Source organism: Myotis lucifugus, unplaced genomic scaffold (genome assembly GCF_000147115.1).
Source record: "Myotis lucifugus unplaced genomic scaffold, Myoluc2.0 scaffold_10, whole genome shotgun sequence".
Lineage (NCBI taxonomy): Eukaryota > Metazoa > Chordata > Mammalia > Chiroptera > Vespertilionidae > Myotis > Myotis lucifugus.
In genome coordinates, this window is record NW_005871058.1 from 826,921 (window position 1) to 843,098 (window position 16,178).

Sequence of the window (16,178 nt, forward strand, 5' to 3'; positions counted from 1 at the left end):
TTCTGGGTTCCAGAAACAGTGTGGCCTGGGCTGTCTGAGTTAAAGTTGGTGCTTCCCAAAATGTCTATTTCTGGCTTCATTCCAGTACCATTGAATCAGAATGCTTGGGGAAAGTTCTAGAAGACTCCTACTTAACAAGCGCCATACGTGATTTCTAACCACATTAAAGTTTGGGAATCATTAACCTAAAATATCTGGACCCCTCATCCTGTATACTCAGCACTGAACTGCATGAGGTTGTAGGCAGTCTGGCCCCATTGCCAAGACAGCGGCATGATTTCAGGACCCTGGAAGAAAGCTGTGGCCCTTCCACCAGTTGATGTTCTAATGAACAAAATTCTATAACTAGCTATTGTTCTCCTCACCTTGAGGCTGTTATCTGTGGGGAAGGAAACACTTTAAATGCTTTTAGTTATTTACACCTTAGTGTGAAGGAGTAAAGAAATCTCCTTCCTAGAGGAGAATGTGAGAGAATTAAAAGTTATGGTTTATAAAGAGAGGGTTATAGTCCTGGCCAGTGTGGCTCAGTGGTTGAGTATCGACCTATAAACCAGGAGATCATGGTTAGGTCAAGGCACATGCCTGGGTTGTGGGTTTGATCCTCAGTAGGGGGCATGCAGGAGACAGCCGATCAATGATTCTCATCATTGATGTTTTTATCTCTCTCTCCCTTCTCCTCTCTGAAATCAATAAGAAACATTAAAAAAAGAGAGAGGGCTATAATGGAGAGAGGTTAAAGCAATAAAAAGGAAAGGCTGGAGCATCTAAAAATAACATTTATGCCTTTTAAATTTAGCCTAGACCTGGTCCAAAGTGGCCTGGATTAGACTTCATTTTCTAGATGGTTTTAGAGTTGTAGAGAACTTAAAATATTGATTTTGCTATTGAGTAATATTAGATGAGCCAGGAAAATCAAACCAACCATTTAAATCTAGGGTTGTAAATACATAGATCTTATTTCTTATGCCCAGTCTGATAGTCAGTCAGACTACTTGGAACTCCATTGAGGAGAATTAAGCCACAGCAACACCAGGCTTAGTTCCAGAGGACTGTGATTGATTAATGATGTCTGCCTTGGTTGTAGGAGGGTAGGTGGTGATATGTATGCTACTTATTTGCCATCCCTACTTTAGAAAAAGCCTGTATGGGCACAGACTGAGGCAGTGGTGCTGCCATAATACCATGAGAGTGAGTAGGGTACAATACCTCTGGAGAGAGGAGATAATCGAGAGTGCCATCCTTCATGTTACTCAATACTTCATTACTTGGAACAAAAACGGTGTATGGTCCACCAACTCCATCCTCATCTAAGGCATATCCCACATTGGTTTTCTGTAATTAAGAAATAAAATTTTATAAACTAATGAACAAAAATAGATCCAGAGACATAGAAGCATGGAACAGACAGTGCAATCTCAGAGGGAAGGTGGGGATGAGTGGGTGGGTGGGAAGAGATCAACCAAAGAACTTGTATTCATAACCCATGGACGGAGACATAGGGTGGTGAAGGCCTGGGGTGGGGGATGAGGGTGGGCTAGAAGAGGTCAATGGAGGAAAAAGGGGACATATGCAATACTCTCAACAATAAAGATTAAAAAATAAATAGAATTTTATATTTGCAATTATCTCTGACAAACATTTGAGTAATTCCTAAAAAATATTTATCATTGACACATTGGCTAACTTTACAAAGGACTGGGTGTAAAACATTTCCAGAAATCCATGAAAAGTACATACCTCTAACAAGGATCTGAACTTGCTGTACCTTGGTTGTAGCATTGTCATTATGGTTTGCTAAAAAGAGACATTTAGTTTAAAAACTAGTGAAAAAAAGGTGGTTTAGGAAATAAGCTCCCTATCATTAAAAGACTGATGACAGAGTTTATGTGTAAGTGTAGGCAGATAAAAATAAAGACCTGGTCAACATTATATAAATATTTCCTGTTATTATTGAAACAGTAGTTCAGACCTGCACATTCTGCAATAGCATTTAGCCATCATCAAATAGGTCAGAGGGAATAAATATTATTGAAGGGAGGCTGTCCTCCTCCATCAAGCATGAGGGATACATTTCCAATAGTCACTGGACTGAACTGTCAGCTGTGGCCATAAGAGAGGTTGCAAAATCAAGACCTTTCCTACACCTACTGCAGGTCTTTCTTTCTCTCTTCAGAGGTATCCAGAATTCTGATGAAAACAAAGTATCCCCTCTTTCCCATGGTTGGGGTCCTAGTACAAGTGAAGGACACGTATATACTGCTGGCATGCATTTTCCTTTTGGATGTGACTCTCCATGGAGCAAAGGAAGATGGATTTGAATTGACGTCACTTTTAGCTGAAATATCTTACCTCTGTGTTGCTCTCAAACGTGGGCGTCATCTTGTCCATGGCTCTGTCAAGAATGTGCAGGAGCCCATTGGAAGCAACTATGTTCCCCTCTATAATTTTTACCTTCTTTTTTCCTCCATCGAGTTTAAGCTTTAGTTGATTGTCCTAAGACACCAAGGGAAAACAAAATAAAGTTAGTGTGGTGGCCTTGACGGGGTGAGCACTGGACTAGAAGTCAGAAGTCCCCAGTCCTTGGGTCCTGCCATTTATTGGCTGCCTGATGGTGGATAGGCCACTTCACCTAAAATAGGGAGGATGGCATCTCCTTGACTGACTTCATGGCCTTTTCATGAAGATCAAATGAGATAGCTTGTGAAGTCACTGATGGCTATCACATGCTACATGTGAATCAGACATTGCAAGTCTTCCCCAATAGAGTGCAAGCTCCAAAAGGGCAAAACTGTTCAATGTACTATAAACACATCATCTATTTTAGTGTCTTGTACAGAGAAGGCACACAATAAAAATATTTGTTGAGTAAATAAGGGAAGCTAATTCCTTCTTCCTCCCATGTAGCTCCTATAAGTTACTTGTTGAATGAATAAATGAATGAAGGCATGCATGTCTTTGGGAGAAAGCTATCTATCTATCTATCTATCTATCTATCTATCTATCTATCTATCTATCTATCCATCCATCCATCTATCTATCATCTCTCTCTCTCCCTTCCTTCCTTCCTTCCTTCCTTCCTTCCTTCCTTCCTTCCTTCCTTCCTTCCTTCCTTCCTTCCTTCCCTCCTTCCATCTACCCACCTATCCTCACACACACAGTTCAACATATTGGTTAAGGAATCAGGCTTTGGAATCAGGCAGACCAGCACTTGAATCTTGGCTCTGGAAAAATGTCTTTCCCAGGGTTGCTGTAAATCTTACCTAGCATAAATGAAGATTGACCGTAGTTCCTTCCACAGAGTAACAGCTATCAACTATTTGGTGAAACATAACTGTATAGTCCACAACACACACATGCACATTCTGTTGATTAATCACGTCTACCTCAGCTCAGTAAAGTCACAAAAAGAGCTATTTATGGAGGGGAGTAGGATGGTTTTATTTTAAAAAAACAAAATAGTCTAATGGCATTAGAAAAGGTGGAATGTTATGCTGGAGAGGATGGATAAACTCCAGTAATCTAAAACAAACACAGTCCATTTCCTTTTACAAGCACAATGCTGATCTGGCATCATCCTGATACTTCCAGAGAACAGGCTGACTGCAAACTTCCTCCTTCCTGCTGACAGCTGAATGATGGTTGCCTTGAAAACGAAATCAGACTAGAGAAAAATCAATCACTTTATAACCTCCTGTTTATAACAGTCCACCCCACTCCTACCTGACCCTTTCTGGTGTTGCTTGTCACTTCTTCCTATGTAGGGAAGTTCTTTGACAAACACAAAGAGAGGGCCAGCTGTGGGCACTGACTCAGTGGACAGTTTCCTCTGGGAGTGAACATCGGAGAAACCCTTACCTTATCACCATTGAAGATTTCCCCTGACCTCCCCGTCAAGGTGTAGAATGTGTCTGTGTTATTCATACGCTCAGTGTTCATCTGGCCAGCAATTATGTGGAGTTTCACAAAGTACTGAGTAGCCTTATTATCCATCAAAAGCTCTTTAACCTAAGAAAAGAGAGCCGTTCCTTCAGTTTCCATTGTTGAAAGGAGAAAATGAGGCTTGTGACTCATTCATTGACTTGTTCAGCAAAGTCAGTGCACCCTCACTCGGGTTTGGACTCTTTCCCTGAGTGCAGCTGCCCTGGGCCAGGCCCTAAAAACAGTGGGAAGCTGGAGAGTGGGAGGCGATGCAGAGTATACTCTCCCACCAGGGAAGTGTTCCAGCCTGGAAAGCGACACAGTGGGGAGAGCGCAGCCCTGGGGCCAGGAGGAGCAATGAGGGTGGCAGGCACCGGCAATGACTTGGAGCCCAGGAAGCAGATGGAAATGAAATATGAAGTAGGTGAAAAGAGCAGGTAGAGTGGGCCAATGGAGCTCTTGAACAGCAAAATTAAGATGCTTATAACCCACCAGACCTAATCTATATTTTCAGTGTATCATCAATAATCAACCAACAGAGATTTTTGAATTAACTTTGTGCAAACTGAATCTGTATATTAAACAAGAAACCACATGAAAAGTGCCCAGCCCAGAGACAGGCAATATCTACCAGTGGGCACCCCTGAAGATTAATGGTAGACTCATCTCTGATGGATTAATGGTGGTGGCATAGTAGGGTAGAAGAGTCTGGAACTTACTGGGTTTTTATTCAATGCAGCAAAAATCACCACAAAATATTTTAGAGTAAGATAAACCGATTTTATACAAATCAATATGTCCATTATCTACATGAAACCAAATCTAACTGTTTGATAGCATCATGATTAGACACCTCCACCAGGCACTATGAGTTTCGTTCCTACCAGATGACATTATCTCAGACAACAGCTGCTCACATGGAAGACTACCATTTTCTAGTCTCCCCCATCACTGTGACCATTTATGAAACTAAAGAAATAAATACCTAGCTAGTACATTAACTTAATTCTCCCTGTAGGAAGTGAGCAGTTTTGCATCATGCAAATCTTATGTATCACATGACTCTAGATAAGGACCCTCAGTGATTACTTTGAAGGGATAATGACTGGAAGGGGCATCAAGGGTCTTGAAAGGGGCTGGTAATGGTCTTGCTGGATACACAAGTGCCTTCACTTTGTGACAATTCATTGAGTCATGCGCTCATAATCTGTAAACTTCCTGTCAGGATGTTATATTGCACTAGAAGTTTACCAAAACATCACCATCCTTATCACAGTAGCTTTTATTTTAATGGGGGTTTCCTATTCAAGTAAAAGAAGGTATTGCCTACTAAGAATTTTTTTTTTGCATCAGCTTCTTGGTGTAGGCTTATTTTAAATACTTACATTGAATCCTTTCAGCCCCTTGTCTGTCGTCAACAGCACCGTGAATGGTCCCAGGTTACTGAGTGGCCAGGCGTAGGCTTTGTCTTAGCAGTTGAGACACACAGAGAAAACACAAATGGGTCAGTGGCACATGCAGAGTAAAATCGGGCAATGGGCCTTGTGATCCACTTACACCCTTGACTCAAGAGCTTCTCTGTGCTAAGTGGCATGCGCAGGCCCTTTGTAAACTGGGAAGCTGTCTAAGAATGTAAGGCACCATGGTGCCATGGCCCCCAAAGGTTCCCCATAATGGTGTGATTTTTCCTGCAGCCACGGTCTTGGCATCAAGGACACCCTGGGATGAGAGGTTCTGTGAGGGTCATGTGACCAAATCCTCAGACAACCCTACTCAGCAGGCCTCTGACCCTGTGGCTGACTCTCTTAGCTGTCACCATTTCAGTGAACAAAGCCCTTGTTCCATCAGGAGCCAGCTCAGAAGAGCCTCATGCGTGGTTTACTGCTCTGCACTTGCCATCTTCAAATGGTTAACCTTTTTTAAAAAAATCAAAGGACTTTGCCTTTTCATTTTGCAGGGGACCCTGGAAGTTCTGTGGCTGGTCCTGTTTCCATGCCCCCGGGGAAGGTGAGACAGAAGATGTGCTCTGTGCTCTCCCACAGGCAGTAATGTGTGTACCCGCACTTCATACATGGGGCAGCTGAGAGGTTGACCGGACTCTGTCCAGGGAAACGTTCGAGGGCCTGGTCTGCAAAGGACATGGTATCACTCCAGTCCACTCTCATTTGATATTGTGAATCCTTTGAGAAGGCTGTGAGAAGCCTGGCAGGTTGCCTCCAATCCCTGTGGCATGCCAGTAATGCCTCAGAAAGAACAGGGCATTTATACAGGGTATACGTTAAGATTTATGCCAAGAACACAGCGTTGACCCATGGAGGACATTTCTCTGGCTGTGCTCTTTCTGGGAAAACATTTTTGGTGACTGGCAAATTCAAGATAGGGATATTTTAAGGCTTCTGTTGATTGGCCAAGTCTGTGTTTTATTTTCTGTCTATTGGCCAAAGTTGTGTTTTATTGAAAGTCTTGCCTAAGGCTGCAATCAGCTATCGTATTTGATTCTAAAGGTGGTTGGGGTAATGATCTAGAGGGCATTTGGAAATGCAGGAGGGTGTTTTGGGCTGTCACCCTTTCTGGGGGACCAGTGGAGAATGTGTCACTAAGGACAATTAGTGGTTGGGGGAGCCAATGGTGCTAAATATTCAGCAATGTGTGAGATGGTCACACTCAATCAAGAATATTCCCCCAATTCAAACAGCACCTCTATTGAGGAACATAGATATGGACTCAAGGGCTTGGTCACTCTCTATTCTCAGTATTACCTGCCAACCTTGTTTCATACCCATAAAGTTAAGGGAAAGAGGATGGCCTCCAGAGCCATATTAGCTGTTGCCCTGTCTTCAGTTCTCTGCCTCTTAATGATTGCATTGCTGGGTCTCCTGCCGCTAACTCCCGTCTCCTTGGAAACAGCTGCCTGTCCTTTCCTTCCCACCTGCATGACCCCTCCCAGAAGGACTGGTCCCAATAGACAAGCCTTGCCCAGCCTGCCCATCCCTTTTTGAATGACTGTGTCTTGCAGTCGCCGTTGCCTGAAAGGTGGCTGCCCTGTATGTGGAATCTGTGCCCATAGCTGCTTACCCAGAAGCGAGATGAAAGAGGTCAGCCTTCCTTGCCATTTTCCTCTAGGTTCAGTGTTTAATTCTCTGAGTCGCTCCATGATGTTTCCATAACACCTTGAGCCATCACCCACGTAACCTTTCTGGCAAGTGCATCTACAGAGAGGGTGAAAACACAGTTGCAGGGTCTTAGGGCCAATGAGAAGTGAGATCCTACCATCCAACTCCTTCATCTGATCCTTGTCTGCAACGATGGGGAAAGCGATGCCCAGGGATAGGCCAAGAGAGGAGAGGCACACACAGAAGTGAGCACTCCTAGTGCAGTGCCTGACATAGAGTAGGCCCACAAGAAATGGATAGTTAATACATTATGCATATCTATAAACACTAGATATATTTGTATACTCTCAGTATTTTTCAAAGTGTGATCAAGAGACCATGTACATCTGAAGCACATGGAGTGCTTACTATAAATGCAGAGTCAAGGGCCCCTCCACAGAACCACCGAATCACAATAACCTACTAATGTAAGCCTCAGATAAAGATGCAGAGTCACTGATCTGCTTAGAAGACTCTTCCCCTCCCCTCCCATCCTAGCTGAGATCTCCAGTCAACTGTCCCTTCCTAAGGGAAATATTCCTAGATTATCCACCCCCTTGCCAACCCCCACTGTAGACCAGGTTCCCCTCAGTGTGTACTCTCATGGTACCATATAGCTCAGGGGTCCTCAAACTACGGCCCGCGGGCCACGTGCAAATACAAATATTGTATTTGTTCCCGTTTTGTTTTTTTACTTCAAAATAAGATATGTGCAGTGTGCATAGGAATTTGTTCATATTTTTTTTTTTAACTACAGTCCGGCCCTCCAACGGTCTGAGGGACAGTGAACTGGCCCCCTGTTTAAAAAGTTTGAGGATCCCTGATATAGCTCCTCTCTTGGCCACCAAGTCCAGTAGCAATTCTATCCTAACTGTGTGGTTATTTGGTCCCATCTAATTTGAGAAGAGAGTGAGGGCAAGGGCTATGTGTGTATTTATTCCTTCACTGTTGTAAACCCAGGATCTAGCGCAGGATGTGGCCCATAGGAGGTACTTAATTAATAGTTGTACAATAATCAGTCACTGAATTAAAAAAAATTCATACACAATGAAAGTCACAGACACTTTACACAATGGTTTAGTTTCATAAAAGAGTTAAAGATGCAATTGATGATGCACTAGCCGTAGTGTGCTGGTCAAAGTTGAATGACCAGGTCTCTGGGTGGGGGTGGCGGGGAAGGAGGTGGGTGGGAAGAGCCCTGATTTGTAGCATTTGCCAATTTCCACGGTTCATACTCCCACATTGGCTAATCTCAAAATACCAAGGTGTTAGCCAACCAGCTTGCAAAATCCTGAAAATTTAACAATCCGCTCTGCTGAATCAGTAAGCCCTGAGACTAGCACACCACTCAGCAAAGGTTGGCTGACAGCTGACTGAAGTTGGCAAGGTGCTTGGGAAGGTGACATTCACCAGGCTCCTGGAGGTAAGTGAGGAACTAAACATGAGATAGGGAAGCACATGTCAGAGAAGGAGATGCAGGGATGCTGTAGTCATACCATTTCACAGGTCTAACTGATGTTCAGAAGAGGATTCCAAAGAACAGTTATACACCCATCAGTCCAGTTGTGTTTTTAAATATGGTCCCATGGCAAATAGGTATATTTTCAACAAGTTTGCTGAACAAACATTTCAGAGTCTTATCACCCCTTTGCTTGGATTGCTGCAATGACTTCCTGATTGGTCTTTCTGCCCTTCGTTTTCCTCCCCTCAAATCAGTCCTTCATCCCTCCGCCCTGTGTGGTCTGTCCAAAAGGGAAATCTGGCATCTCTGTGCTTAAAACTCTTAGGGCTCTCATCACCTCTAGGATAAGATGTAAGTGCTTAGCATGGCTGGCCAGGCCCCCTTCCTGCCATTCACTGCAAATTCCAGCTCCACTAAATTGCTTTAAAAACAAACAAACTGGGATGCCCTTCTCAGGCCACCTGCCTTCCCAGGAATGCTCTCCCAGCCTCACCTTATAGCTCAGGTGCGGCCTGCTCTAGGCAGCCTTATCTGACCTCCTGACTCTCCCCTGGCAGAAGCATCTCCATGACTATTTTACAGCAGAGACTCAAACCCAGGTCTTTAAACACCAAACACTACCTTCTTCCCACCCCACAAGCTGCCCCGGCCTCAGGAATTTCCACACAAATATTTTTACTTAGAATAAACCCCTTCTTTCCACAGTAAACCTGGAGTCCAGGAAACACCCGTCATATTTATTCACTTTCCCTGGCCTTGTTTTGCACTGCTAACAAGCAATATTTCACGGGTGAGGAAACAGGCATATACATTAGAGGTCAATCTCTGGAATTGCAACATTTGTTTTCCCAGTGACCGTGTTTTCCTTCTCCCGCACTCTGACCACCTCATGCCACATTAGCAGGCTGAGTCTGTGTTTCAGATGGTTCTCATGGCCATTAGAAAGGAAAAAAAACTTTTGAACGAGTCATCGATTAAACAAAGATTTATTGAGTAACTACCGTGTTCCTTGCATTGTGCTATGGGGGTGATGTGGATATAGGCGGAATAAGACATATTTCCCATCCTTCCAGACACTTACAGCATTGACTGGCCACCACGTTCACCACTTGGAAAGAAGGTGGTGGAATTGCAAAGACTTACTTGGCCTGGCCTGGTGCGATGGTGGAGCAGTTGGCGTTCCTGTGACAGGGGTTGTTAGATTTGCAGATATCGGTCACACTGCACCCCACGCCGGGGACAAAGCCATGGTAATGTTTCTTACACTCACAGTGAGACTTCAGGGGGTTGGGGGGAGATAAAGAAATAGGGTTCTAGTTAGTCACCAAAGCCAACATTCTTCTTAAATTCATATCTTGACCCATAAAAACCCACTCGGGGAAGTTCCAAAGTATGGGCTTAAACTACAACTATGTCAAAGTGTCTGGAATTGGAAGCCCCGAGTCTACATCGTGTCTATTTGGAAGCTCATACACCTTGTGAGTTATTTACCCTTCAGTTTCCTTGCGTGCTAACCCTGGGCCTCGCTGGCCCCATAGTTCCTGATTTTAGATCGTCTGCAGCCCAGTAGAGAGTGAGGTTCAGCCAGGAAGTATTGTTGCTCTAGAACACTGGTTTTCAGCCACTCAACTCAAGTGACATTGGGTGTATCTGGAGATTTCTGATTTTCACAACGGGACAGGGGGCAGTGTCACTAGAGGTCAGGGATGCTCCCAAACATCCTACAATGGTCTGGACAAGCTCCCTCCCCCCAACAAAGAATTATTCAACCCAAAGCATTATTAATCCTGAGTTTGAGGAACCTGCTCTGGAATAATGGAAATACTGAACGCACTGCTGCCGTGTAAGCCACGGAGGGTTTCTAAGACTGGAAAATCTGCCTTGAGACACATTTTTAGGAGACAAAGCATATATTAAACCTCACTGCCAAGGTCCTGGGACCTCGGTTCAGGGTGTAACAAGAACTTGCCCACAGAGGACTTCATTTAGGGGAGGGAGTTCAGCCCTTTGAATTTCTTGCAAACCCACCTTAGAAATTGACAGTAGAAATATCATGTGATATATTCTTTTTCCTAGGAGATAAGGTTGGGCAGATCCTGTGCAGAGAACACCAGGAGCATTCCTGTGGGGCGCTGACTAGACAACTGGGGACCCGTCACTGTGTGGGTTCCCACCCAGGCAGCAATAGCCTGTGTATGGATGGATGAATTTCCTCCAGGCACACTCAAAGTGCAGTTCCGGGGGCAAGAGGCACTGCTAAATATTCAACGGATGGCCCTGGCTGGTTTGGGTCAGTGAATAAGAGCGTTGGCCTGCGGACTGAAGGGTCCCAGGTTCGATTCTGGCCAAGGGTACATGCCTAGGTTGTGGGCTCGATCCCCAGTGGGGGGTGTGCAGGAGGCAGCAGATCGATGATTTTCTCTCATCATTGATGTCTCTATCTCTCGCTCCCTCTCCCTTCCTCTCTAAAATCAATAAAAATATATTTAAAAAATATTCGATGGATGGATGAGATATCAGGAAAAGGGCTCTTTCATCTGGACTCCTCAGCAAGGACCTCCTGGCCAGGCTGAATTTTCCTAGTCAAAGCCATGATGTGATTTGGGGGTCAGGTTCTCACCCCAGAATCTCCTCCCTGTTCCCTGCAATCTGTCAGTGCTATCCCTTTGGGACAGAGTATTTTTGGTTCTAAGAGTCCTCTCTTGCAAAGAAATTACAGGGACTGGAGGATTGTTTGTAAAAGTCAATCACATAGTCACCCAACACTTGGCTCACAGTTAATCTGTTGATCAAATTTGAGTTGTGTATATATTTGTCAATGACTATAGGACGAGGATAGAAGAGGATGTAGGACAGTGAAGTTTTGACTGGGGAGCTTGGAAAGTGTGAGCGTAGAGGTCAGACTGGGGAGGGACATGCTGAGCTTATCCCTGAGCACGTGCAGGTCTGTCTGGAGAGGAACCCCAATTGGACATTGAAAGGGAGCATGGGAAGGGCACAGAAGACAAATTGTAGCCATGGCCCATTTTATCTTCTGGGGGCCGTCCTACTCTACCTGCATCAGCTCCATGCATCAGCAGCTCACCTGTCCTGGCCCATCATATTTGCACACCGTGGACTTCGTAGGGCAGTTTCCGAAGTTGATTTGGCAGGGGTCGACTGGTAAGCACACTTGGCCATCCCCGTGGTAGCCTTCTCGGCAGGTACAATTGTGCTGATTTGGTCCCAGGAACGTGCAATGAGCGTGAGGGTGGCAGACATTTTGTGAACAGGGATTGATGGCTTGAGAGGCAATGACAAAATAAGAGGCAGTCACCACACCCGGGATGGAGGACAATTGAACTGTGAAGGGACTGCCAATCACAGCTCATCAAAGCTGCACAGGCAATCCAACAGTTTTAAGAGAAGGAGTAAGAAATACCTTGTCTTACCTTACTTGATCCCCCTCACCTATCAAACAGATTTACATGTGGCCATCGAAGATTATAACTGCAAATATTGTGTTGATATATTATTATGCCATGTGATGTGTGGATTTGAATATAAAAGAACATGAACGAAAGTACTAAGGCTTATCAAATTTATAATATGTGCTGGGTTCTGTTCTAAGCATTTACCAAACATTAACTCGGTTAATCCTTACAACCCTCTAAAGTAAGTACCATTATTATCCCCATTTGATAGATAGGAAAATAGAGGCACAGGCAGGTTAAGAATTTGTCCAGCTAGTAATAGGCAGATCTGAGATATGAACCCAGATAGTCTGGCTCCAGTTTCATGAAGAAAAATAGAAGTGATGGTTGCATTAAAATTAGGGTGGTTGTGAGTCGCCCCCCCCCCCTTTTCCTGTTGGATAACCTAAACATCTCAACTAATAAACTTGCAGGATCTAAATTCTACTCACGCTCGCAGTATTTGCCATCGCCTTTGTAATTGGGAAGGCATTTGCATTCTAGCTTTGTTTCATCTTCACTGGAAAGTGAGCATCTGGAATTTTCTGGGCAGAGCAAGGCTGCACATTTCAGGGATGGCTGCAAAGGAAGGTTGTTGAGGTAACTGCAGCAGCAGAAAAACCAGTTATAAAAAACTCAACAAATGCAATATTCCCCATTATTAAAAAGGTAACACAGATTTGCTGTACCAATTCAAAAATACAGAATGCATGAAGTAAAAATTAACTGTCTTCTTATTCTCACTATCCCATCCCACTTCTAAAATAACCATCGTCAACAAACAATAACATATATGTTTATTTATATGATTTTTAAGACCAAATGGAATTCCTTTAAAATCTTTAGAAACTTGTTTTTTTTAACAATGTACTATGGAGGTCTCGAAGGATATACTTTAATGTCTAATAACTGCATAGTACTTTACAATATTGATGGGGCCTAGAGGGTTGTTAAAAACTATAAAGAGCCCGACATATTAGCTAATGTCCAAAGCTAACAAGTTGGCCGATTCAGTTTCATGGATGATGGTAGAAGATATGAGACTCCTGGGTCAGAGATAAAAGATAGTTTATTACTCATAGGAAGACCAATAGCCAGAATGTCAGCATTTTTGCATCAGGTCTTCTAAGCCCCAATTTTCATGGGGCAATGCAAAGAGTCCAGATGCAGACCTGAATGTGCAATGAATTTTATTATAGGAGAGGAGTTCTGATCTTAGGGAACCTAAGGTGTGTGTGTGTGTGTGTGTGTGTGTGTGTGTGTGTGTTTAATGGTAGGAAATGTATTAGTTAGGGTCCAGGCAGGAGACAGAAAACACACAATAATTTGAACAGGGAAAATTTTAGTGTAAAGCATTATGAACAGAGAATTAAAATAATGGGAATTCCTTGTGAGCGTTAAAAACTAGAATTCTAAAGCATAAAGGAATAGCAGAAATATAAAGAACAACCACTACCCTTGGGTTGAGGTAAGTACCCAACATAAGCCCTCCTCCCTCCAGGGCTGATCGGCAGATGTCACTGGGAAAGGCCTGGCCTCGGCCACTGGATGGGGGAGAAGGTGCTAAGATGCCTTGATGGTGAGGTTTGCTGGAAATCTTCCCTCTAGGGAAGGTCATCCACTGGGAGGTGCCAAAAGTCAGGACGCACTTGGTGTTCTGGGACCAGAAGCTAAGAGACACGCTCTCAGAAGTGTAGTGGACTTCTGTGTGTGGGTCAGGCCGGGTGGCTTCACGGGTCAGCTGTGCGGGATGAAGGGGAGGTGGCCAGCCTCTAATGGCCAGTCCTGTAGAGCCCTTGGTGCGCCCAGGGCTGAGGAAAGGGTGCACAGAACAGCATTCCCCTGGGCTGGGCCCTGGCCTGCAAGGTCTGAAATGCATACACCTGTGCCTCTTTGACCTGGTGTGGCACTGAGGAAATTGGCGGTACTTACGCTTGTCACAGTGGGGGCCGGTGTATGCAGAGTAACACTCGCAGGTTCCATTGCCATCGAGTCCGCTGTTGCACACTCCATGCACACAGCTGCACACTGCAGACAGGAAATGGGGGTTTTTCAGTACCTGACACAGACATCGCCCAAAGATTCTGGGTGGATAACATCTTCAGATAGTGTTTATTGAGAATCTGCACGATGACGCAGGAAAAAACATAGGTGTGAGGTCCTAGAGACCCCGGCTTAATCTGGACTTCATTTCTTTTTAATAGCTTCAACTTATTTATATATAACATGTAGATAATGATGTCTACATCATGGGATTTCTATAGATACACCTGCTTAAAAAACCTAACCAAATACTGGAAAAGCAAAGATTAACATCTACTAAGCACCAAATCCTTTGTACTGTTGTGTGTCTTACCTTGATCCCTTGCTCTTATCTCCACTGGAATTGCCCTCATTTAGGGCCTTACCATATTTTGCCTGGACTATTGCAATAGCATTTTAACTGAATTCGCAGTCCAATCTCTCATCTCTCCATTCCATCGATTGTATTTGATCAATAATGATATCATGATGATTTTCTCCAAAATATCTCAGTGACTCCCAATTGCTAACCAAATGATATCTAAATTCCTCTGCCAAACAAGGCTTTCTCCAATCTGACTTCAAACTCTTTAATTTTTCATTTTCATCTCCCATCACTTTATTTTAGACTTATCAGCACATGGGATAACTCAGTAGTTGACCTTCCTTCCTAAAAATGTGTGTTGAGTACCTATTATGTTCAGGGTGCTGTGCACAGGATGAATGATCCAAAGTCCCTGCCCTCAAAGAGCTCACCGTGTAAGGGCAGAACAGCCCAGCACAGTGCGGGTGGGAAGTGCTCTGACATGATAGGTCAATGGCAATGGGAGTTGCCTGGGAAGAGATGGAGGGGCGGCCTAGGGAAGGTGGTGCCTGGAAGAATCAGGACCTGCATCCTGTGCCATCCCACCTCCATGCCCCTGTCTCCACTGTGCTCCCTCCCACATGCCCACGGAAATCCTCCTCATCCTCCAAGGCCAACTGAGGGCCCCACCTCTGTGGTGCCATCTCAGAGCTCCCCAAGCAGAATCTGTGTTCTGGGGCCAGCGGCATGTTCTTTGTGTCCACGATCGCGTCCGACTAAAACTATTATTTTTGTTTACGCCGGCGAGCCAAAGGCCACCAGGAACACGCTAGTGATCACACCAAGTCAGCTGCAAGGGCAGCGGTCACTGGAGAGAGAGTGGGAGCCTCTTGCGTTGCTGGGACAGGCAGCTGCTGGATGATTCTCCTGGCTGCCTACTGACACGGTGTCTTCTCTGTTCAGACATGGTTATGCAGTGGCCTGGTTTCTGTCTTGTTTCACATGGAAGCAGCGAATCTCTGATGGTGATATTCTGTGGAATTGCTCATGCTCATTAGGGCGACACCACAGCCGGGCTGGGAACCATGAGGCTGTCGGGGCTGCTTTCCTCTGTCTCCATCTGCATATTTCTCTCCCCTGTTAGATTGGAGCCCCGTGGAAGACCTTCCCCTGCCTGTGCTTCCCCATGACATCTTTCCCAGAGCTCATGGCCATGCCAACAACCGCACAGCTAAAATTTCCATCGAGACAGCATCCTGCAGGGCCAGGAATGGGGTGAGGAGAGTGAGGCAGGTACAGAATGAGGAGGGTGAGGAGGGTGTGCTCTGAGTGTTGTCATGTGGCATGGAGGAGGGTGAGGGGGTGGAAGGGGCAGTTAAGTGGGACTCATCGCCTGCTTCCAAGAGCTCATGGCCATGCCAACAACCGCACAGCTAAAATTTCCATCGAGACAGCATCCTGCAGGGCCAGGAATGGGGTGAGGAGAGTGAGGCAGGTACAGAATGAGGAGGGTGAGGAGGGTGTGCTCTGAGTGTTGTCATGTGGCATGGAGGAGGGTGAGGGGGTGGAAGGGGCAGTTAAGTGGGACTCATCGCCTGCTTCCAATTTAGATGCTCCCTGCAAGGGCTGTCCTTGTCGCTTAGTCCTCCCCCCGCTCCCTGGGGCTGGCTGGTGTGAGCCCAGGAATCTGGCACCAGCCTCTCCCCGTGTCCTGGCTTCCAGTGCAGCCTCTGTCCTGGGTTAACTGGCCTGGTACAGCTCGGGGAGCTCCTGACACGCACTGCAGGGCTGCCAGCCTCTGCCAAGAAAGTGTCCCAGATGCCATTTAAAGAGCCCCTGGTATTTGTTGCCAAACTCTAGAGACACTC

General features: G+C 45.2%; 1 protein-coding gene across 1 annotated transcript in view; it reads right to left on the reverse strand.

The window, feature by feature from the left end:
• STAB2 (stabilin 2) overlaps positions 1-16,178 on the reverse strand; it is a 121,016-nt gene that overhangs the window by 87,958 nt on the left and 16,880 nt on the right. The window contains 11 exon segments of the mRNA XM_023749817.1: positions 1,207-1,332; positions 1,738-1,794; positions 2,350-2,493; positions 3,856-4,005; positions 5,304-5,386; positions 6,994-7,127; positions 9,676-9,809; positions 11,618-11,814; positions 12,437-12,551; positions 12,553-12,563; positions 13,917-14,012. Coding sequence (XP_023605585.1) covers positions 1,207-1,332; positions 1,738-1,794; positions 2,350-2,493; positions 3,856-4,005; positions 5,304-5,386; positions 6,994-7,127; positions 9,676-9,809; positions 11,618-11,814; positions 12,437-12,551; positions 12,553-12,563; positions 13,917-14,012 — 1,247 coding nt within the window.